At 49.7% G+C, this 23,827-nt stretch overlaps 1 protein-coding gene across 1 annotated transcript; it reads right to left on the bottom strand.

The window, feature by feature from the left end:
* Positions 1–836: 836 nt before the first annotated feature.
* On the bottom strand, positions 837–22,570 carry SMYD5 (SMYD family member 5). The gene is made up of 13 exons (XM_083398464.1): positions 22,297–22,570; positions 19,621–19,729; positions 17,126–17,262; positions 15,936–16,057; positions 14,525–14,594; positions 11,903–12,007; positions 11,100–11,162; positions 9,946–10,016; positions 9,447–9,553; positions 8,178–8,234; positions 6,828–6,922; positions 3,737–3,807; positions 837–1,370 (listed from the first exon to the last, which is right to left on the bottom strand). The coding sequence occupies exons 1-13, from the start codon at positions 22,390–22,392 to the stop codon at positions 1,220–1,222; spliced, it is 1,254 nt and encodes a 417-aa protein (XP_083254590.1). The 5' UTR covers positions 22,393–22,570; the 3' UTR covers positions 837–1,219.
* Positions 22,571–23,827: the final 1,257 nt, after the last annotated feature.

Raw genomic sequence — 23,827 nt, 5'->3', positions numbered from 1 at the left:
CCTTTTATTTAAAATGAATATCTGGCTTATTTGTGGGGCCTGCCTGGTGTTTTCACATGAGTAGAATGCTTTTATTTAAAATGCATCTCTGGGTTATTTGTGGGGCATAGGAATTCGTTCATTTTTTTCCTTTTCAAAATACAGTGGTACCTCGGCTTACATATGCTTCAGGTTACATATGCTTCAGGTTACAGATTCCGCTAACCCAGAAATAGTACCTCAGGTTAAGAATTTGCTTCAGGATGAGAACAGAAATCGTGCTCCGGCGGTGTGGCGGCAGCGGGAGGCCCTATTAGCTGAAGTGATGCTTCCGGTTAAGAACAGTTTCAGGTTAAGAACGGACCTCCGGAACGAATTAAGTACTTAACCCGAGGTACCACTGTATGTAAGAATGCAGCCAGCCCCCAAACTGCTAAGAACCAGCTTAGGAGGAAACTAGTGATGACTGTTAAAGTAAAAACAACCCCCCCCCCACAACTCCAGATAAAGTACAGTGGTACCTCGGGTTACAGACGCTTCAGGTTACAGACTCCGCTAACCCAGAAATAGTACCTTGGGTTAGGAACTTTGCTTTGGGATGAGAACAGAAATTGTGCTCCGGCGGCAGCGGGAGGCCCCATTAGCTAAAGTGGTGCTTCAGGTTAAGAACAGTTTCAGGTTAAGAACGGACCTCCGGAACGGATTAATTACTTAACCCGAGGTACCACTGTATAGTCCGGCCCCCGACAAGGTCTGAGGGACAGTGGACCAGCCCCCTGCTGAAAAAGTTTGCTGACCCCTGGGCAAAATCCTCTCCCTTATTCGCCTTTCCCACCGCGTGAACACAAAAGCCGCTCTTTGCGTTGCAAATCGTTTTACTGTACCCAGGCAAGTGGCAAAATGGTGATCAGGGGGTTCCTTCTGCCTGTGCCCCTCTGCCCCACGGGCTTGGGGGGGGGGTGTTGCATGTTGGAGAACTGCCCCACGGCAATTGGTGGGGAAGATCCGGCCCTCTTTGGGGGTGGGTTAACAGCTCTGATACAATGCAGAGAGGGGAGGCGTCAGTAAATGGGGCACATTTTCCCAAAGGGACAGACTCTTCGCATCGCACCCTGGCAAAATCTCTGCCCTTCGCTCAGCTGCCGGCACTGGCCGCTCACGAGTCCAGGAATCTCCTTCCAAAGCTGATGCCGCCGCCGTTGTCACCTCCAGAGAGAAGCCCCCAGCCCAGCCCCCAGGGTCAAACGTCCGTCATCTCGTCCTCCAGTTCTGCGTCGTCCGGCTCCCCTTCGACTTCTTCCTCCTCCTCGTCTTCCTCTTCCGACGTCACGTCCGGGTCGTTGGCTTGTGCCAGGCACTTGGGGCAGGAGCAAACAAACAGGTAGTTTTCCCTGGAAGGGGGCAGAGGAGGGGGAGAAATAGGTGGGTGGCGGTTACGACGGCGGTGATTTCAGTTTGTTATCCTTCCGACACAAATAATAATAATAATAATAATAATAATAATAATAATAATATTTTTTTATTTATACCCCGCCCTTCCCGGTTCAGAAAACCGGGCTCAGGGCGGCTAACAACAAATTTAAAACACTTAGTTGATGCAACAAAAAACAGCATAAAATACAGTATAAAACGTGAATAACAATAAATTCAAAATCAATTTGGGGGGAAATCCACCCAAAAAACATTAGAAGATCACCAGGGCTAGCTGGCTAAATTAGTCTTATTTGGGCCAGCGAGGAGCTCAGGGGGGAATTAGCTGTGGGATCCCAGAGCGGGTAATCTTCATAAAAAGGGGAGGGGGAGGGAAGGAAGGGGAATAAAAGATCAGGCTAAGTTCATATTGAAAGCCAGGTGGAATAGCTCTATCTTAGAGGCCCGATGGAAGGAGGTTAAATCCTGCAGGGCCCTGGTCTCATGGGACAGAGCATTCCACCAGGTCGGAGCCATCACTGAGAAGGCCCTGGGCCTGGCGGAGGATAGTCTGACTTCCTTAGGGCCCGGGACCTCTAAACTATGGTTATTCATGGACCTGAAGGTCCTCTGCAGGGCAGACCAGGAGAGGTGGTCCCGTAAATAAGAGGGCCCTAAGGAATCTCCAGAATTTCAAAAGCATAAAGCGCGAGAGAAAGTAAAGACAATGCAACCATGTGTTATACAATACATTTGTACTGTACTTCTGGAACTCCCTGCCTGTTGATAAACTTTTCTGTGCCTGCTAAAATCCATTTTTAGCGGAGCAAACCATTTTGCTCTGGAAGGTAGGGGATTCCAACTCAACATCAGGAAAAAAATTTCTGGCAGTAAGAGTTGTTTGACAGTGGAACAGACTCCCTCGGGACGTGGTGGACTCTCCTTCCTTGAAGGTTTTTAAGCAGAAATTAGGTGGCCATCTGTCATGAGATTCCTGCATTGTGGGGGTCAGACTAGATGACATTTGGGGGGTACCCTTCCAACGCTACAATTCTACGATTTCGTTTTCGACGAGCCTCCCAAGGCGTTCGGAAAGCCAATGCGAGATTTAAGCAGCTTTTTTCTGGGGATTCTTGTTTAGCACTTCCGAAAGTCTTAAATTACAGTTAATCATTCCCAGTAATCATTTCATTGCATTCTCTTCTTTTGTAAACCACTCTGAGGGTTTTCCTTTTGAAGTCAAGCGGCGTGTGAATTTTGTGAAATAAATAATAAACCCTGAAGGATCTACTACATTTTTTTGGAAAATGGTTTCTCTGCCTCTCTGCTATGTATTTGCCTAAATCATCACCCAATTTTGCAGGGCAGCCTCTGAGACAGAGGAGCTGGTTTCTTGCCTATATTGGGGAGCTGTTGGGCGCCATTTTGAATCCCAATGGCAGACAAAACCTTTCAAAAGATAACTTATCTGCCCATTGAAGATCAGGCGGCAACCGAGAGCTAGGCAGATTATTATAATTACAGCAAGTGTTCATTTTTATTTATATCCTGTTTTTCCCTCGGACCAGGACCCAAGGCGGCTTAAACAAATCAAAAGAACAGAGATTTTTTGGTGGTTTGAGCCCACACAGCAACAGCTGTGGGCAGGATTCATGTATTTTCAAGGGGCTGGACGACACGACTCTTCGAGGTGTCCCTTCCACAATTAAAACATGCAAAAAGCGAAAAACATATACAGTCTTACGGAATCCGATCTGGAAGTCCGTTCGACTTCCAAAACGTTCGGAAACCTAAGCGTGGCTTCTGATTGGCTGTCAGACGTTCAGGTTCCAAAGAACATTCGCAAACCGGAACACTCCTGGGTTTGCAGCGTTCAGGAGCCAAAACGCTTGAGGACCAAGGCGTTCAGGATCCAAGGTACGACTGTAAAAGATAATAGCTAAAACAACTGACAGCTGGAACACCAAACAGACCCTTACTATTATTATTATTCCAATTTTATTTGATACAGGTCAAGTAGGGCTACCGAACACCCCCAGGCCTCTCCTAATACAGTGGTGCCTCGCAAGACGAAACTAATTCGTTCTGTGAGTTTTTTCATCTTGTGAATTTTTCGTCTTGCGAAGCACGGTTTCCCATAGGAATGCATTGACGGTTTTAAGAAAAAGGCGCAAGACATTCCGTCTTGTGAAGCAAGCCCATAGGGAAATTCGTCTTGCGAAGCAACTCAAAAAACAAAAAACTCTTTCATCTTGCGAGTTTTTTGTCTTGCGAGGCATTCGTCTTGCGAGGTACTACTGTATTATGTTGGCATCTGTTGGCATCAAACTTTGCTGCCCAGGCTTACCGGAGTGTCTTGTTGCGGCTGTGGCGGCTTCGCTCCCGTTGGCAACAGTCTAAGTAGCTAATGCAGATCTCCTGTTTGGGAATAAGGAAAGGCACACATTGAAGGCAAACACTGACCCAAACAGAGTATCATGCCCAAATTTTCTTTTTAAACCTCTGTGTATATTCCTCTACCTATTTTCTTTTTAATTTCTATGTTTAAAAAAGAGCTTGCTACTTGATGTTTACCTTTGAAGGTTCTTTCATCTTTGTTCTATCCAGCTTTAAATTAAAAACAAACAGGCAGACAAACATATACTGTGTTTTTCCGTGTATAAGACTATATTTCCCCCCAAATTTTTAAACGGATTTTTAAAAAAGGTTGTCTTATACACGGAAAAATACGGTATTTATTTATAATAAAACATAACGAAACATAGTTGCCAGATTGAATAAAAGCAGAAGGGAATATCTAGAACTGAGCGCGTAGGAACGAATTCCCATACCAAGATAATTTAATATCGCATGGTTCCAAGTAGCACAAACAGATTTGCGTTATGCTGTGCCTTATTGCTCCTGTACATAATAAAAAATTATATTATAAAAATAATAATATTCTGTTTTGTTATTGTTTGGTGGTTTCTCTTTTTATTTGTGTTTTTATCTTGTGAACCATCTTGAGGTCTTTTGATGAAGAGCGGTACGTAAATCTAGTAAATAATAATAATAATAATAATAAAAACACGATAAAGGTATTCTCTTGGATTGGATTCTTACAAATACTGTAATAGGTTAAGATCTGGTGAAGTACAACAACAACTTTGTAAAATATACAGTTTGGGTTTATTTTCCCTTCTACACGGGTTGTTTCTCTTTTTCTTTCTCTCTCTTTTCTTTACTTCTCACCACGTTTAGTGCACATATAATTATGTGCATTTGAATTTTCAATGAAGATGTTTAATAATAATAATAATAATAATAATAATAATAACGATAAAAGGCATTCTCTTGCTCTCTGGTTCTCAACATACTTAACCATAAGCTTAGACATGCATACTGTGTCCCAGATTTTCGTTACCCATTCCTAACTTTGGGACACGTCCCAGCCCAGGAGATGCCCAATTTTTTGCAACAGGGCTCAAAAACTCAGGCTCCTCTCACCTCCTGGAGGCTGGTCCATTTAGGAGACTGAAACACCCGCCTGCCCACCTGAGTCTGGCTTAAAATCACAGAATTGTAGAGTTGGAAGGGACCCCCCCCTCCAGGGTCATCCAGTACAACCCTCCGCCACGCAGGAATCTTTTGCCCATCACGGGCCTCGAACCCATGGCTGATTGCAGTGGGTTGGACTAAATGACCCTCGGGTTCCCTTATGGAACTCATTCTCTCTTTCTCTCTCTCTTACTTAACAACTAGCCCAAGGCCCTTCAGCTTCCTCCTGCTCAGGAGTGCGTGCAGGAGCCAGGCCCTGTGACCAGTAGGGCTTCGCAGGACCGGGGCCTTCCTAAGTTTGTTCTGAAGAGGCAAGGTGCGGCCGCACAGGTGAGGCCGCTTGGTAACTGACAGCACCTGGTGGCAAGAGCTGGGAAGGGATATAAGGTCAGCATTTCCCTTCGGCTCTTTGCCACAGCAACACGCTCCCTGCCTTGTTGCGTTTGGCTTCTTGCTTCCTGATCCTCGGACCTCTGCTTCGTGACTCCTTGCTTCTCGACCCTCGGACCCCTCACTTCGTGACTCCTTGCTTCTCGACCCTCAGACCCCCTACTTCGTGACTCCTTGATTCTTGACCCTCAGACCCCTAACTTTGTGACTCCTTGATTCTTGACCCTCAGACCCCTGACTTCGTGACTCCTTGCTTCTCGATCCTCGGACCCCCTACTTCGTGACTCCTTGATTCTTGACCCTCAGACCCCTGACTTCGTGACTCCTTGCTTCTCGATCCTCGGACCCCCTACTTCGTGACTCCTTGATTCTTGACCCTCAGACCCCTGACTTTGTGACTCCTTGATTCTTGACCCTCAGACCCCTGACTTCGTGACTCCTTGATTCTTGACCCTCAGACCCCTGACTTCGTGACTCCTTGATTCTTGACCCTCAGACCCCTGACTTCGTGACTCCTTGCTTCTCGACCCTCGGACCCCTGACTTCGTGACTCCTTGCTTCTCGACCCTCGGACCCCCTACTTCATGACTCCTTGATTCTTGACCCTCAGACCCCTGACTTTGTGACTCCTTGCTTCTCGACCCTCAGACCCCTGACTTCGTGACTCCTTGCTTCTTGATCCTCGGACCCGACTTCGTGATTCCTTGATTCTCGACCCTTGGACCCCTGACTTCGTGATTCCTTGATTCTCGACCCTTGGACCCCTGACTTCGTGACTCCTTGCTTCTTGATCCTCGGACCCCTGACTTTGTGACTCCTTGATTCTTGACCCTCAGACCCCTGACTTCGTGACTCCTTGCTTCCTGATCCTCGGACCCCTGACTTCGTGATTCCTTGCTTCTCGACCCTCAGACCCCTGACTTCGTGACTCCTTGCTTCTTGATCCTCGGACCCCTGACTTCGTGACTCCTTGCTTCCTGATCCTCGGACCCCTGACTTCGTGACTCCTTGATTCTCGACCCTCAGACCCCTGACTTCGTGATTCCTTGATTCTCGACCCTCGGACCCCTGACTTTGTGACTCCTTGATTCTCGACCCTTGGACCCCTGACTTCGTGACTCCTTGATTCTCGACCCTCGGACCCCTGACTTCGTGGCTTCTTGCTTCTCAACCCTCGGACCCCTGACTTCGTGACTCCTTGCTTCTCGACCCTCGGACCCCTGACTTCGTGACTCCTTGATTTTTGACCCTCGGACCCCTGGCTTCTGGACTCTCGTTCCTGCTCCCACCCCGCCATCTTGCCCCCAGTCCCGATGTCCTCCACCAGGAATTTGATCGCCCATAGACCGGACCGTGACACTCCTCCTCCTCAAGTTTCATGCTTGCCGTTGCAGAACTCATCCGGGAAGAAGAGGAGGATGCACGTCCTCTAGCGCCACCTAGTGTTGGTCTCCTGGACCCCCGCCCTACCGGTTTCTGAAGGGCCACCCCACAGCCCCCAGGGCTCTCACCTCTCCCGGCCCGATATCCTCCAAGGCCGTCAGGTGCAGGAGGAAATTGTTATCCGGGAACGAGGTCTCGGCATTGGGAATGCAGCTGTGGTTACCTGAGGAAGGAAGCAAGCAGAGCAGCCATGAGCTTCAAGGAACAATTTCCTGTGTGATATACAGTGGTGCTTCGCAAGACGAAAAGAATCCGTTCCGTGAGTCTCTTCGTCTTGCGTTTTTTTTCGTCTTGCGAAGCAAGCCCATTAGCGGATTAGCGCTATTAGCGGTTTAGCGGGTATTAGCGGCTATTAAAGGCTTAAGGGATTAGTGGATTAGCTGCTAAAAGGCTATTAGCGGCTATTAAAGGCTTAAGGGATTAGCGGATTAGCTGCTTAAAGGCTATTAGCGGTTTAGATCAGCTGATAAGCGGCTTAGATCAGCTGTTAAGCGGCTTAGCGAACAGCTGTTAAGCGGTTTAGGGGCTTGGGAAAAGGGGGGGAGGGGGAAAAAACCCCCAGGAATCGCAAGGCATTTTCGTCTTGCGAAGCAAGCCCATAGCAAATTCGTTTTGCGAAGCACCTCCAAAACGGAAAACCCTTTCGTCTAGCGGGTTTTCCATCTTGCGAGGCATTCGTCTTGCGGGGCACCACTGTACAGTAGTGCCTCGCAAGACGAAAAGAATCCGTTCCGCGAGTCTTTTCGTCTTGCGAAGCAAGCCCATTAGCGGATTAGCGCTATTAGCGCTATTGGCAGTTTAAGGCCTAAAAACGGCTTTTTAAGGCTTAAGGGATTAGCGGTTTTGCTGCTAAAAGGCTTTTAGCAGCTTAGCGCTTCAGAAAAAGGGGTTTTGGAGCGGGGAAGAAAACTCAAAAAATTTCGTCAATTTTCGTCTTGCGAAGCAAGCCCATAGGGAAATTCGTCTTGCGAAGCGCTTCTGAAAACGGAAAACCCTTTCGTCTTGCGGGTTTTCCGTCTGGCGAGGCATTCGTCTTGCGGGGCACCACTGTATATATTTTTTGAAATATGAGAGCCAACTTCAAATATCTCAAGGGCTGCCACGTGGAGCAAGCTAGTTTTCTCCGGCTCCGGAGGGTAGGACTCGAACCCGTGGCTTCATGTTACAAGAAAGGAGATTCCGACTCAACATCACGATGAACTTTCTGCTGTTCAACCGGGGAATGTTCTCCCTCAGGCGGTTGTAGGCTCTCCTTCCTTGGAGTTTTTTAAGCAGATGTCGGATGGCCATCTGTCATTGATGCTTCAGATGAGAATCCTGCATTGCAGGGGGCTGGTCTAGATGACCTTCGGGTTCCCTTCCCACTCAACGATTCTATAAAAAGTGTTTGGGCAGATTATTCCTCCCCTGATACTTACAGCAGCTCTGCAGCATGTAGAGGCCAGACCCTTCGCAATTCAGAAACTCCCCTGTCTCTAAATCGAAGAGGGAGGAAAGAAGATATGAGAAGCAATTTCGGTCTCTTAATAATCCCCCTTTCCCAAAGAGAATCCTAAAGGCAGGAATTGGGCCCATATGACCCTCACGTGGGCCGTGGTATAGACTCTCCATCCTTGGAGGTTTCTAAGCAAAGGTTGGATGGCAGCCTGTCAGGGATGCTTGAGTTGCGATTGGGGTTGGACTAGATGACCCCGGGTGCCCCTTCCAACTCTAGGATTCTATCACTATACCTGAAGGAGCATCTCCACCCCCATCACTCAGCCCGGACACTGAGGTCCAAGGCCTTCTGGCAGTTCCCTCCCTGCGAGAAGCAAAGTTGCAGGGAACCAGGCAGAGGGCCTTCTCGGTGGCGGTGCCCTCCCTGTGGAACGCCCTCCCGTCAGATGTTAAAGAAATTAACAACTATCCGACTTTTAGAAGACATCTGAAGGCAGCCCTGTTTAGGGAAGCTTTTAACATTTGAAGAATCATTGTATTTTAATATTCTGCTGGAAGCTGCCCAAAATGGCTGGGGAAACCCAGCCAGATGGGCAGGGTATAAATAATAAATTATTATTATTATTTTCATCATTATTATTATTTTCACCCAAGGGGCTCAAGGTGGTCCTCTTCCTCCCACCCGTCCCTGGGTGACGTCAAGGTTTGATCCTGTTTCACCAGAGCGTTGGAGGAGATCAAGCACCCAGCCCATCAGGCAAAACAAGAAGCTGGATCTTTGGCCTGATCCTGCAACGCCTGTTCTTCTGCTCTCCAAATCAGAATGGGCCATGCATGGACCCAACACAGTTCAGCATCCTTCCCAGTTCCTTGGTGATGCCAGGCAGTGGCATAGCATGGGATGCCAGTGCCCGGGGCAAGACCACTATCAGAGCCAGGCAGCGGCAGTGATGGTGGAGGGGGGAGTTTATTTTATTTTATTATTTTTATTTATTTCGTGAAATTTTTACAGCGCTTGGTTGTTTTTAAAGAAAACCCTCAGAGCATTTTATTTTTAAATTTTGCACACGCTTCCCAAATTTTGCACCCGGGACAACAGTCTCTCTGGCTCCCCTCGTGCTATGCCACTGATGCCAGGCACATGATGACACTGCCACAACCAGGGGCTGCTGAGCGCTGGACACCTCCCACCCATGAAGGTATGGGCCCCCGTCGTTCGAAGGCCCCCCCCCCATTTCCCGTTCACTGACCTCTCTCCATGTCTTTGTACAGCTGGTTTATGAAGGCGTCCAACTGCTCTCGCTCCTGAGGGGGTAACTCCAAGGCGTCGCAAGAGTGGACCCACTGGCTCAAGGAGCTGGGCAGTGCCAGAGAGACAGACAGACAGATGGCATCAATTCCTTCCATTTATAGAGTCTTCCTCTCTGCAGGAACTGGCAAGGAATTGCCGTCGGGGTGCCACCACCAAAAGCGCCCTCATTTTGCTGGGCCGGGGCATGCCACAAATCGTACCTCCAACTCTGGGACGTCTAAAGGATTTGCAGCCATCCATAGGAGGCCTCCACTGAAAACGGGGGTAGCCAACACGGTGCCCCTATCCAGACGTTCTACAACTCCCATTGGTCCGGGTCAGCATGGCCAACGAGCAGGGATTGTGGTCCTAAGAGGACACCACATTGGCAGTGCCTAATTAACCCTCAGAGCACCCAGGGGAGTTCCGGGGAGAGGCTAAAATCCACCTGAACTTACCTGGTTCCTATCCCCTGTCCGTTGGTGCCGACGAGGGCAAACAGCGACCGGAAACCTTCCGGGGAGAACCACTGTCAGGAGGAGATAGCAAAGAGAGAGAGATAAATGGTGGTGGCAAACAGCATCCCTGCCCCAGATGCTGAGGAGTGGGATAGCGGGCCCACCTTCTCTCGCTCCCGCCACCCTCACAGGGACACTTGGTGGGGACGCAGGACAGGGCCTTCTCAGTGGCTGCCCTCAGACAACTTTGAAACTCCCTGCCTATTCGGGTTGAATCCTGACAAAACAGAAGTACTGTTTTTGGGGGACAGGGGGCAGACAGGTGGGGGGACTCCCTGGTCCTGAATGAGGTAACTGTGTCCCCGAAGGACCAGGTGCGCAGCCTGGGGGTCATTTTGGACTCACAGCTGTCCATGGAGGCGCAGGTCAATTCTGTGTCCAGGGCAGCTGTTTACCAGCTCCATCTGGTACGCAGGCTGAGACCCTCCCTGCCCGCAGACTGTCTCACCAGAGGGGTGCATGCTCTAGTTATCTCCCACTTCGACTACTGCAATGTGCTCTACGTGGGGCTACCTTTGAAGGTGACCCAGAAACTACAACTAATCCAGAATGCGACAGCTAGACTGGTGACTGGGAGCGGCCACCGAGACCACATAACACCGGTCCTGAGAGATCTGCATTGGCTCCCAGTAAGTTTCTGAGCACAATTCAAAGTGTTGGTGTTGACCTTTAAAGCCCTAAACAGCCTCGGTCCTGTATACCTGAAAGAGCATCTCCACCCCCATTGTTCAGCCCAGACACTGAGGTCCAGCTCCGAGGGCCTTCTGGTGGCTCCCTTTCTGCAAGAAGTGACATTACAGGGAACCAGACCGAGGGACTTCTCGGTAGTGGCACCCGCCCTGTGGAACGCCCTCCCTTCAGTTGTGAAGGAAATAAGCAGCTATCTTATCTTTAAAAGACATCTGAAGGCAGCCCTGTTTAGGGAAGTTTTTAATATTTAATGCTTTTAACACTCAATTGGGAGCCACCCAGAGTGGCTGGGAAAACTCAAGACAGATCCAGAAAACTTCCCAAAGGGCATCTATTCCAGCTTCTGCTAAAGGAGGAAACCTGGAGCCTGGAGCTGCTCCCAGCTACAAAAATTCTGGCTTTACCCTGCTGAGATGGTCGTCATAAAGGGCTTCGGTGAAAAGGACGCGCAGGACTTCCAGCTGGCCCTGGAGAGGTGGAGGAGAAGATCACAAGTCATTCAACGCTAGGAATAATGGAAACAAGTCCATGCTTGATTCTGTCCCTTCTCGAACCTGGGGTCTTCTGGATGTTTAGGACTACAACTCCCATCAGCTGCCAGCCCATGAGATCCCGCCCACACTTCTCTCTGGAGTCCTAACAGAAATGTGCTTTTACTAAAATCTGAGATAAGAACAGGATCACGCCAGCAGCTCTGCATCCTGGGACCAACCAGATGCCTGCAGGAAACCCGCAAGCGGGATTCGAACACAAAACCCCTCTCGCCTCCTGTGGTTTCCAGCAGCTGGTATTCAGAAGCATCGCTGCCTCAGGCGGCAGGGGCATATAGTCATTGTGGCTAGTGGCCATGAATAACCCTCACTTGCTCCATGGATTTGTCCAATCCTCTTTCAAAGCCATTAAGGTTTGGTGGCCATCCTCGCCTCCGGTGGCAGGGAGTTCCGTAGGCTAACCACACCGGGGGATTCAAGATAATGGAAACTGCAGGTTGGTTTCTACCTACCGCTGCGCATGCACAGGGGAGGCAGGTGCAGGATAAGATTACGACGCTTCCTTTGGGTCAAAGGAGACGGGCAGAAAGAAAGAACCCCAGGGCCACAGAACCGAAGAGCTGGGACTCCCAAGGGTCATCAGTCCAACCCCGCCGCAAATGAATGGATCACCAGCCCCAGAAGATCAACCCTTCCGTTATCACAGGGTTCCCAACCTTAAATTTATCCCCCAGAAGTTTGTGGACGATCTCCTCTTCCTCGTTGGCTGTTTTGCTGCAGAACTGAGCGAAGAGTTTGATCCAGCAGTCCTTGTCCTTTGCCTGCAAGGAAACAAACAAACAAAATAAAATGCGGGTTTTACTTCTCTTGTTGCAGGGAGCTTCTGAGGAACAATCGAGGCAAGAAGAGGTTGAAAGACCTCTCCCCTTGGTCTATGCAAGGAGTGGGGAACCACCGTCCCGTGGGCCAAATGAAGTCCTTCAGGGCTCTGGCCTGCTCCCCCCCTCCTCTCCCTCTCCCAGGCCCTCCACTCTGCTCTCCTTGCATGCGTCAGCCAGGCTGGGATAAATAATAATAATAATAATAATAATAATACAGTGGTACCTCTGGCTAAGTACTTCATACGTCCCAGAGGTCCATTCTTAACCTGAAACTGTTCTTAACCTGAAGCACCACTTTAGCTAATGGGGCCTCCCGCTGCCACTGCGCCGCCAGAGCACAATTTCTGTTCTCATCCTGAAGCAAAGTTCTTAACCTGAGGTACTATTTCAGGGTTAGTGGAGTCTGTAACCTGAAGCGTATGTAACCTGAAGCGTATGTAACCCGAGGTACCACTGTAATAATAAATTTTTATTTATATCCCGCCCTCTCCAGCCGAAGCCGGGCTCAGAGCGGCTAACAACAATAAAAGTAACACAGTTTACATAAAAACACAGTCAATTAATTAAAATACATTCTAAACTCAATTCAGAATTGAATGGCAACCATTGGGCTGGAGTTCTGTGAGGATTACCAAAGGAGGGGGTCAGACTGTGCCTTGGCCAAAGGCCTGGTGGAACAGCTCTGTCTTGCAGGCCCTGCGGAAAGATGTCAAGTCCCGCAGGGCCCTAGTATCTTTTGACAGAGCGTTCCACCAGATCGGGGCCACGGACGAAAAGGCCCTGGCTCTGGCTGAGGCCAGCCTAACCTCCCTGTGGCCCGGGACCTCCAAGACGTTTTTGTTTGAAGACCGTAAGGTCCTCCGTGGGTGGATGCATCCCTGAACTGCAAGAATCACAGAATCTCAGCACGGTAGCCTTGGAAGAGACCCCCAGCGGTCTTCTATCCCAACCCCCTGAAATGCAGGAATGACGGCTCGTGTCTCCTGCTTGCCTGGGCGGAAGAGTGAGGGTCAATGTGTGTGCTCATCTCTCTGGTGTTTGCTGGAATGCGGCCGGCCGTACTAAGGCGGAAGTCACAACTCTGGCTCTGCCCACTATTGCCATGCGGCCCTCGGAAGCTCGCCCAATGTGGCCCTTGGGAGCCAAAAATGCTCCCCCAGCCCAGACCTAGCCTTTCTTTAAAGCCAAATAATTTTCTTGTTTATATGCCGCTCAGATAACAGGGTTGCCCCAGCCACTCCGGGCAGCAGCCGACAAAATATTTAAAAATTTGTGTTGGATGGCAGGTTGAGAGGAGTTCCCTACCAGGACAGACTTTGCTGGTGTGCCCTAGACACCGATTCCATAAAACATATTTTGCTGCAGTGTGCAAAATACGAGCAAGCCAGGGCTGAACTGATATTACCCTTGCTGGTACCTTTCCTGGGAAATTCAGCGGCTCACTATGTCAGGTTCCTATTGGAAGACCGGACAAACGCTAGAACATTGGCAGTGGCGAAGTTTTTATCGGTGGTTGCAAGAACCAACAATCCCTATCTTTAAGTCTAAACAAAATGCTTGTTTAACTTAGTGGTAGGCTGTCTGAATTGTGCATTGCTTTGTAACAATTTGTTGGACCGTAATATTGATTGATTATTTAAAAACACAATAGAACATCAGACCTTAAAAATTTCCTGGCACAGGGCTGCCTACAGGTGTCTTCTAAAAGTCAGAGAGTTGTTTATTTCTTTGACTTCTGATGGGAGGGCGTTCCACAGAGTGGGCGTCACTACCAAGAAGGCCCTCTGCCTGGTTCCCTGTAACCTCACTTCTCGCAGGGAGGGAACCGCCAGAAGGCCCTCAGAGCTGGACCTCAGTGTCCAGGCTGAACGATGGAGGTGGAGACACTGGACCATTTAGGGCTTTCAAGGTCAGCACCAACACTTTGAATTGTGCTCAGAAACATACTGGGAGCCAATAAAGATCTTTCAGGACCGGTGTTATATGGTCCTGTTGGCTGCTCCCAGTCACCAGTCTAGCTGCCGCATTCTGGATTAGTTGTAGTTTCTGGGTCACCTTCAAAGGTATCCCCACCTTTGAAGGTGGGGTGCATTGCAGTAGTCCAAGGGGGAGATAACCAGAGCATGCACCACTCTGGAGAGACACTGCGCAGGCAGATAGGGTCTCATCCTGCGTACCAGATGGAGCTGATAAACAGCTGCCCTGGACACAGAATTGACCTGCGCCTCCATGGACAGCTGCGAGTCCAAAATGACCCCCAGGCTGTGCACCTGGTCCTTCAGGGCCAAATTGCCCCATTCAGGACCAGGGAATCCTCCACACCCGCCCCCCTCCTGTCCCCCCAAAACAGTCCTTCTGTCTTGTCAGGATTCAACCTCAATCTGATAGCCGCCATCCCTCCTCCAGACACTCACACAAGGCCACAGATCTTGAGGTACCACAAACCCCAAAACAAACCTGCTTGACAGTTGCAACCATCCTGGCCATGAGCATGATGCTCGAAGTCTCAGGCGGGTAATGGATGTTCCTGGAATATAAGGAAAGGAAAGGGATTTCTTATTCACATAATTACAAGCGAAACAGAGGGGGGAAGCAGAGTGCTCTAGTCCTAGCAGAATCTACCTCAAGTAATAATTAGCTGGTATTATTATTATTATTATTATTATTATTATTATTAATTTATTTATTTATTAGCTTCGCCCCACCTGGCTCCCACAGCATCTTGCAAATATCTGCAAAGGAAGTCCCCAACCTTAGAATTTCCTCCTCTCTGCTTTTATTCTGTGCATTTTCTTTTGTAAGATTTTTTTTTTTAAAGGAAATTGCATACTGCCCTTCATCTGTAGATTTCAGAATACAAGATAATGCAAAATGCATAATAAAAACAGCACAAACCAATAAACCCCCCTTCTTCCCACCCCAAAGCAGCTTTCAGTTGCAATGGCAACAAGCGACCGAAAAACAAACAATTGGGTTTAATAATAATAATAATAATAATAATAATAATAATAGAGGTATTTAAGCTGCCTGGCCCACCTTTCAGGGGTCTTGTAGCAGCTGATTCCCTGCCTCAGCCGCGGAGGTTAGAGGCTAAGAGCAGATGACCCCAAGGTATTTTGCAGGATTCTAAAAGGCGAAGACTATATTTTGTTTTCAGATGCTGCATGTACAGTTGTGGGTTGTTCAGGAATAATAATTGTTCTTTAAAACCCTGGTGCCCCATTTATCCAGGCAATGGGGGCACACCTTTCCAGTCAACCAAAAGGCTTCTAAACTGGCTAATCTAAGTAACTAAGCCCCGCAGCCTGATTTCAAAAAACAAAACGAAACACCCCCTTTTATAGCCCCAAGCCCTCCCTGCTGCGGACAGAAAGTCTCTTTATTATTATTTATTAAATCTGCATAGCCGCCCTTCATCCGTACGTCTCAGGGCGGTTCACAACATCAAAACACAAGGTATAATAATAATAATAATAATAATAATAATAATAATAATAATAATTTATACCCCGCCCATCTGGCTGGGTTTCCAAAGCCAAGCTGGGCGGCTTCCAACAAAATATTAAAATACAATGGTCTATTAAACATTAAAAGCTTCCCTGAACAGGGCTGCCTTCAGATGCCTTCTTAAAATCAGATAGTTGTTTATTTCCTTGACATCTGACAGGAGGGTGCCACTACCGAGAAGGCCCTCTGCCTGGTTCCCTGTAGCTTTGCTTCTCGCAGTGAGGGAACCGCCAGAAGGCCCTCGGAGCTGGACCTCAGTGTCCGGGCAGAACAATGGCGGTGGAGGTGCTCCTTCAGGTATACTGGACCGAGGCCGTTTAGGGCTTTAAACACCCCCCACCCCCAAATGAGAAATAAATACCTCCAGGCCTCCTGCAGTTTGCTGAGCGGGTGGTTGGGGTCCTGCTTGGATGGCCCCAGGCACAAAACCTGGTGATACTGTTCCCAGGCAAGCTGACGGCACTCTGCGCTGCAATAAGCCACCTAAGGAGCAATAGGTTACATTTTGTGAGAATCCTCCGGAAAAACAATCTCTCAAAGGACCTGTTGATGGCATTTTACCATTGTACTGTTGAGAGTGTATTAACTTATGGTCTCTGTGTGTGTGGTTTGGGAGCTGCATGGTCAGGGGAAAAACAATGCTGTCCAGGGTTGTAAAGACTGCAGAGAGAATAATTGGGTGCACTCTTCCCACCTTGGATCAAATCTACGCTTCCAGGTGCCATAAGAAAGCTGCAGATAGCGCAGGATAGTGCGCACCCCAGAAATGATCTCTTTCAGCTTCTGCTGTCTGGAAGAAGGTAAAGGTAAAGGTAAAGGGACCCCTGACCATTAGGTCCAGTCGTGGCCGACTCTGGGGTTGCGGCGCTCATCTCGCTTTATTGGCCGAGGGAGCTGGCGTACAGCTTCCGGGTCATGTGGCCAGCAGGACTAAGCCGCTTCTGGTGAAACCAGAGCAGCGCACGGAAATGCTGTTTACCTTCCCGCTGGAGCGGTACCTATTTATCTACTTGCACTTTGACATGTTTTCGAACTGCTAGGTTGGCAGGAGCTGGGACAGAGCAACGGGAGCTCACCCCGTCGTGGGGATTCGAACCGCCAGCCTTCTGATCAGCAAGTCCTAGGCTCTGTGGTTTAACCCACAGCGCCACCTGCGTCCCTGGAAGAAGGTACAGGGTTATAAAGACTAGGACTAGCCGCCTGAGAAACAGTTTCTATCCGAATGCAATTTTGGTTTTAAACGCAGTGTAAGGTAGTTCCTATGGGAGTATATTGTATTCAATTATGGGATATCAGAGTTTTTAGGGTGCTAACCAGGCTGCGATAGCAGGCTTGTGGGTTTCTGAATGTCTGATGTAGATTTTTCAATTTCGTTGTTCTGTATGGGACAATGACAATAAAGATTATTGTATCGCATCGTATAGGAAGCGAAGCACAGCTGTCATCGAAGGGGACTCCCCCCGCTTTGGCACAGCCCTTCGGCAGCCGGGGAAAGGCGACCAAGATTCCCAGGCCATGCCAGTGGGCGCGATCCGCCTGCCTCCTACTTACTTGGCAAGCGGGGCAGTGTTGATGGAGCTCCTTCCGAATGCTGCACTGTTCCGGATGAGGAAGGGCTTGGGGTTTCCCCAGCAGCCTCTGCGCATTTTCTTCCGCCGTCTCCAGTGCTCGCAAGCAATGGTCGCAGGCTGGAGGGGAGATTGGGGGTAAGAAGAGAGCCATGAAGGAAAATAAGGGAAGTAAGTGCTGGGAATGTAAAACAACAGAAGGGGCTAGCACCCCAGAGGACAGGGTCACACTTCAAAATGACCTTGACAGATTAGAGAACTGGGCCAAAACAAACAAGATGAACTTTAACAGGGAGAAATGTAAAGTATTGCACTTGGGCAAAAAAAATAATGAGAGGCACAAATACAAGATGGGTGACACCTGGCTTGAGAGCAGTACATGTGAAAAAGATCTAGGAGTCTTGGTTGACCACAGACTTGACATGAGCCAACAGTGTGACGCGACAGCTAAAGAAGCCAATGCAATTCTGGGCTGCATCAATAGGAGTATGGCATCTAGATCAAGGGAAGTAATAGTGCCACTGTATTCTGCTCTGGTCAGACCTCACCTGGAGTACTGTGTCCAGTTCTGGGCACCACAGTTCAAGAAGGACACTGACAAACTGGAACGTGTCCAGAGGAGGGCAACCAAAATGGTCAAAGGCCTGGAAACGATGCCTTATGAGGAACGGCTAAGGGAGCTGGGCATGTTTAGCCTGGAGAAGAGGAGGTTAAGGGGTGATATGATAGCCATGTTCAAATATATATAAGGATGTCACATAGAGGAGGGAGAAAGGTTGTTTTCTGCTGCTTCAGAGAAGCGGACACGGAGCAATGGATCCAAACTACAAGAAAGAAGATTCCACCTAAACATTAGGAAGAACTTCCTGACAGTAAGAGCTGTTCGACAGTGGAATTTGCTGCCAAGGAGTGTGGTGGAGTCTCCTTCTTTGGAGGTCTTTAAGCAGAGGCTTGATAACCATATGTCAGGAGTGCTCTGGTGGTGTTTCCTGCTTGGCAGGGGGTTGGACTCGAAGGGCCTTGTGGTCTCTTCCAGCTCTATGATTCTATGATTCCTTTCCTTTCCTTTTTTTAAAAAGAATTTTTATTGCAAAGTAAATACAGCGGATGCTCGAGTTGTGAACGTGATCCATACAGGAGGCATGTTCGCAACCTGCAGCGCCGCATCTGCACAGGCGCGGGTTGCGATTCGGCACTTCTGCGCATGCACAAAGCACAATTTAGCGCTTCTGCCCAGTCAAGGAGGAGTCAATAAGTTTTGGAAAGTTTTTCTTTTAGAATTTACAAGATCAGATTCAAATCAGGAAATTTCTGTTGAGAACCCCTTTTGTTTGTCAGATTTGAATTTTTCAAATAACTGATGGTATTGGAACCAGTTTTATTGCTGATTTGTGAGCTTGAGACTGTTCATTTGCCATTTGCAGGTGTGAGCGCCTGTGGAATTCTAGCAACTGAATAGCGATTTGCGATTTCAGCGACTGCACGGTAACTTTTACGGGCTTGCAAGACCAAAGGCTTCAATTGGCTCGGAGTTACAATTCTACCAACCACAGCGATTTTCAGCCTGTAACCCAATTTTAAGGGAGCGGCTTATATTCGGGGATTGTCTTTTTTGTCTTGAATTTTAAAGGTGTGGCTTATTTGCAGCTGCGGCTTATATTCAGGCCAATACGGTAATACCTATATTTATACAGGTATGTACTGAGAGGATCCGTTAAAAAAAGCAAGTGTACCAAAAGGAATTATTTTGAAAAGAAGAAGAAAAAAATTGGGTGTGTGTGTGCCAAATTTTGTCCTTGCTCAGGGCACCAGATAACCAAAGGTATAAAACACAGGATACATAAGTCCTTACAGTATCTTAGGTTATCCTAAATTACCCCTGCATTGCAGGGTTTGGACTAGGTGAGTATCGAAGCTGCAGCTTCAAAGGACTTCTCTACGCACAGGGGAATTTCCACTTTTCCCCCTGCCCTTTCCAGCCCCTCAGCTGCACACCCTCAGAGTCAGCAGTGTGAGGTCGGTGGATCCTCTGGAGCAGATTTTGGGGGTACACAGGGGGAGGAGATGGAATTCAAGTCCCGTGGAACCCCCTTCTGGCACAGCGTGGGATATACAGTGATGCCTCAGGTTACATACGCTTCAGGTTACATAGGCTTCAGGTTGCAGATTCCACTAACCCGGAAATAGTACCTCGGGTTAAGAACTTTGCTTCAGGATGAGAACAGAAATCGTGCTCCGGCGGCGCAGCAGCAGCGGGAAGTCCCATTAGCTAAAGTGGTGCTTCAGGTTAAGAACAGTTTCAGGTTAAGAACGGACCTCTGGAATGAATTAAGTACTTAACCCGAGGTACCACTGTAGTCCAATTTCTAGATAACACACACACACACACACAGATATATGCACACACCCCAATGAACACTTGTATTCAACAATGCAATGTCTTCTCCCCAGGTGGATTGAGAGTGCCAGTTTGCTCACCTCTATATTTATACAGGGCATTCCAGAGGAACTGGGCGGACACCACCGGCTTCTCGACGAAAATCGTTTCTCCCTTCTTGATGTTTCTGGTGGCGAAGAGTCCTTTGCCCTTTTAACATCGACATAAAAAAAGATAATACAGTCATACCTTAGGCTACAGACGCTTCGGGTTGCGCACCGCGCCAAGCCCAGATGTACCGGAACGGTTACTTCCGGGTTTCACCGCTTGCGCGTGTGCAGAAGTGCTAAATCGTGCTTTGCGCATAAGTGCCGAATTGAGACCTGCACGTGCGCAGACGGGTGGGTTGCGAACGTGCCTCCCGCACGGATCACGTTCGCAACCCAAGTGTCCATAATACAGTGGTGCCTTGCAAGACAAAATTAATTCGTTCCGCGAGTTTTTTCGTTGTACGAGTTTTTTCGTCTTGCGAAGCACCACTGCTTTTAAACACTGACAACGGCGGGGAGGGGCAGGGAGAAGCAGGACAGCTGCCGCAGCCGGTACCTCAGACTCACCCGCGGGTTGTGGCCACCGTGCGACGCGGCTGCTGGAGGGCGGCGGGGCTCAGGAGCACGACTCCAGGGAGAGAGAGGCGCTGGCGGCAACGGCTCTCTGAGGGGAGCGCGCAAGGGGGGTGGGCAGCGGCGCGAGGCAGCCGGAAGGTCGGCCGTCAGCCGGAAGGTGGGAGGGAGCCGGAGGAGCAGGGAAGCGAGCGTGCGTGCGTGCAGTGACCGTCGCCATGACACGAGAGGCAGGGCCGTTTGATCCAGATTATCTGGGCTTGCTCTTAGCGGTCTTCACCCAGTGGACACCAGTTGTGCCCCAACAGCAGAAACTAATGACGGTCAACACAATACACATTTCCCCCTCTGGGATAGCTCAGTCTGTAGAGCATGAGACTCTTAATCTCAGGGTCATGGATTCGAATCCCACGTTGGGCAAAGATTCCTGCATTGGAGGGGGTTGGACTAGATGACCCTTGGGATCCCTTCCAACTCAACTGTTCAGTTATTCTAATGGGCTGTGTGCCCACTTGTGAATCCCTGCAAACAGCATTCAGAGGCACACAACCCCCACATTGCCATGGTGGCTACTAGCCACAGTTAGCCTCTTATCTTTCATGATTTGGTCTATTCCTCTTTTAAAGACATCCAGGTTAGTCACCACCATTAAGGAGGCAGGCCTCTTCTCCCTGCTCACAGCAACTTGGCAGAGTAGGCATAATAATAATAATAATAATAATAATAATAATAATAATTTATACCCCACCCATCTGGTTGGGTTTCTCCAGCCACTCTGGGCAGCTTCCAACAAAATATTAAAATATAATAACCTATTAAACATTAAAAGCTTCCCTGAGCCTTCAGATGTCTTCTAAAAGTCTGGTAGTTGTTCTTCTCTTTGACATCTGGTGGGAGGGGTGTTCCACAGGGTGGGTGCCACTACCGAGAAGGCCCTCTGCCTGGTTCCCTGTAACTTGGCTTCTCGCAGGGAAGGAACCGCCAGAAGGCCCTTGGAGCTGGACTTCAGTGTCCGGGCAGAATGATGGGGGTGGAGACGCTCCTGCAGGTATACTGGGCTGAGGCTTTTTAGGGCTTTAAAGGTCAGCACCAACACTTTGAATTGTACTCGGAAATGTACTGGGAGCAAGTGTTTCAAGACCGGTGTTATATGTTATATCCACCTATGGGCCCCATGCCTTTCAGGGGCCCTGTGGGAATGGATCAAAATAATGCAGATTTGTTTCATGTAATAAAATTGGTTTATTAAAATCGCTGGTTGCAAAATCAAAAGCGTATTAGGAGGTAATCCGCGAGGGGTCTCTGCAACAGAGTCCTGCAACTTGATCCGGCCCTAAGGGGCCCACCTAGGCCAGCACCCGGCGCTCACAGTGGCCAACCAGTTGCCCATTGCAGAGAGCCAGCAAACAGGATTCGGCCGCAAGAGCCCATTGGCTTCCAGAAACCGGGATTCCATCACCTCATCCTGGCTAACAGCCCAGCACAGATCAATTTGCCCAGTCAAATCGAAAGCCACAACTTGCCCAAGAAGAACCCAAGAAAAAAGCCTTGCCAAAGCCCCTCCCGCCCCAGCCCAGCATCCTGTCCCCAACCAGGCGCCCACGATGATCCCAACAAGCAGGACCCAGCTCTCCCCGCTTGCCAGCGCTCAAGCGGCGTTACTCGGGAGCAAGTCCCGCCGATTTCACTGGATCCCACCTTTGGGCAAGCTGGCACCATCGCCAGATCGGAGCACGATCCAATGCCCCACCCCAGGATGGCAGTCTCTCAGCTGATGTGGCGGCGGCCCGGGCGTGTTTGCGCGTGGGGAAACCCGGCCGGATCCGACCACCGGGAGCCCGCATCTCTGCAGACACCCCGCCCTGCGCATCTTTGCTCCGAAGCCGGCCCCGCCGCCCGGCAGGCCGGCATCCTGACACCCCCGGTCCGCGCGCAACGGAGGCCGCTTTGCGCCCTGGGCGCATTGGATGCTTTGGTCCCTTGCAAGCGCGCACAGCAGCCAGTCGCTGCAGCCTTGCGTTTCCCCGCAGGATCTGGCAGCGGGGAGAGGGAGGGAGGAGATCGCCTTCCCTGCAGCAGAGGAGGATCCACTGGATCCGCAGCAGCAGGAGGAGGAGGTGGGGGGGGATCAGGGAGCGGCTCCCTCTTGCTCACCTTGACGTTGCTGATGAATCGCACCTCCAGCGCGCGGCGGGCTTGGCCGGCGGGGTCCATACAAAAGGAGAACGTGTCACTCATGGGAGCCGCCATCTTGGCCCAACTCTGACCCTGCCCGCCAGGAGGAGGAGCAAGAAATTGCAATTGCAATCGCGGGAGGGAGGGATCGCAGCTCGGTTCGCCCGTCGGGATTTCAGCTTTGCGTTCCCGTTGCGTCGTTGGCCGGCCTTTCCCTGCAAAGGAGCGCCAGGCGGCGCCCGGGTTTGGCTCCCCGCAACAACAACCCTGCGAGGTAGGGGAGGCCGGGAGGCTGCTGCTGCCGGGCCCGAGGCCCCGCCCAGAGAAAGCTGCCTGCAAAAGTGACATGCAGGCTGTCAGAATCCACCCCGCCGCGTGGGAAGCCCTTGCAGACAACCGCAGTGCTTCATCCTTAAATGCACAGCCCTCCATTGTCTCCCGATCCATAGCCGCTGTTGCAGGAATTTATGTATAGGCTGGGGGGGGGGTTGCCCCTCCAGCAGATATCATGCACATGCAGCCCACTACCAAAACCAGCACAATCACTTTTGTGATTTGTCCCCCCAAAACACTTCATCACAGTTTCTTCCTGTGATGGAAGGGCCTCTGCTGCACAATACCAAATGTAAGAGTTCACTGATCAATGTCTCTATGTACTGGATCACTGGGGAAACTTCAGAAATTCATATAGACATGTGAGCTCAGCTCCTCAGCAGCTCCTCTGCCTGAGTGATAATCCCTGGCATCCTGATACCTGAGTGCCAGACAGGTAGCCGTTCCAGAAATAACAAACCCCGGTGAAGACAAAAGGGTGTGATTCACTTGGCTGGGAAACAGGGAAATGTAACTATCTCTTTTGTTCCACTTGATGGGTGTTTGGTGGAGGGCAAGGAGAACCATGGGGCAGGGTCCAGGATGCTCAGATTCCTGCCACCAGACCTCCCCTTTCATGATGTAAGTGGGATGTAGTTTGGGGGAGATGTAACATGGGGATTAGCAGCTAATAAAAGTTTGGGTTCTCTTTTGTTCGGGGCTTCCATCTTGTTCCACCTGGTGGCAGGTGGGAGTCCTGTCGCGACAGTCTTCAATCAAGACCAAGCCTACTGGCTGCTGTTTTGCTCTGGTATTCCTGGCTGGTGTCCTTGTTTTTTGTCCAAGGGAGCCCTCAGGTTTCTCAGTTAACACCGCCAACTCCTAGTGGCTGGGGTCCCTTCAGCCACCCCCCAATAAAATATTTGCCCCCCCCTTCCCAAGTTGATGGGCATTGTCATTCAAATAGTTTGCATGTGCCATGTCTTCTATTATGATGGGTGTTGCTTTCCTGCCCCCCTCAATATTTTATTCCAGTTGACACCCCTGCTGCTGAGACAGATGCCAACCAGAGTTGGAAGAAGGTGTGCCCTCTGCGGGACCAGCCCCCCAATTTTATTTTATTTTATTATTTTTGTAACACTCAATGGCGGGGGGGGGGGGGGAGAGAGAGAAACCTCCTTTGTCTCTTAACACTGTA

Source organism: Podarcis tiliguerta, assembly GCF_965153285.1.
Source record: "Podarcis tiliguerta genome assembly, chromosome: 9".
In the NCBI taxonomy this organism is placed as follows: Eukaryota; Metazoa; Chordata; class Lepidosauria; order Squamata; family Lacertidae; genus Podarcis; species Podarcis tiliguerta.
The sequence above is the reverse complement of the archived record's forward strand: the minus strand, read 5'-3'. Positions and strand labels throughout refer to the sequence as shown.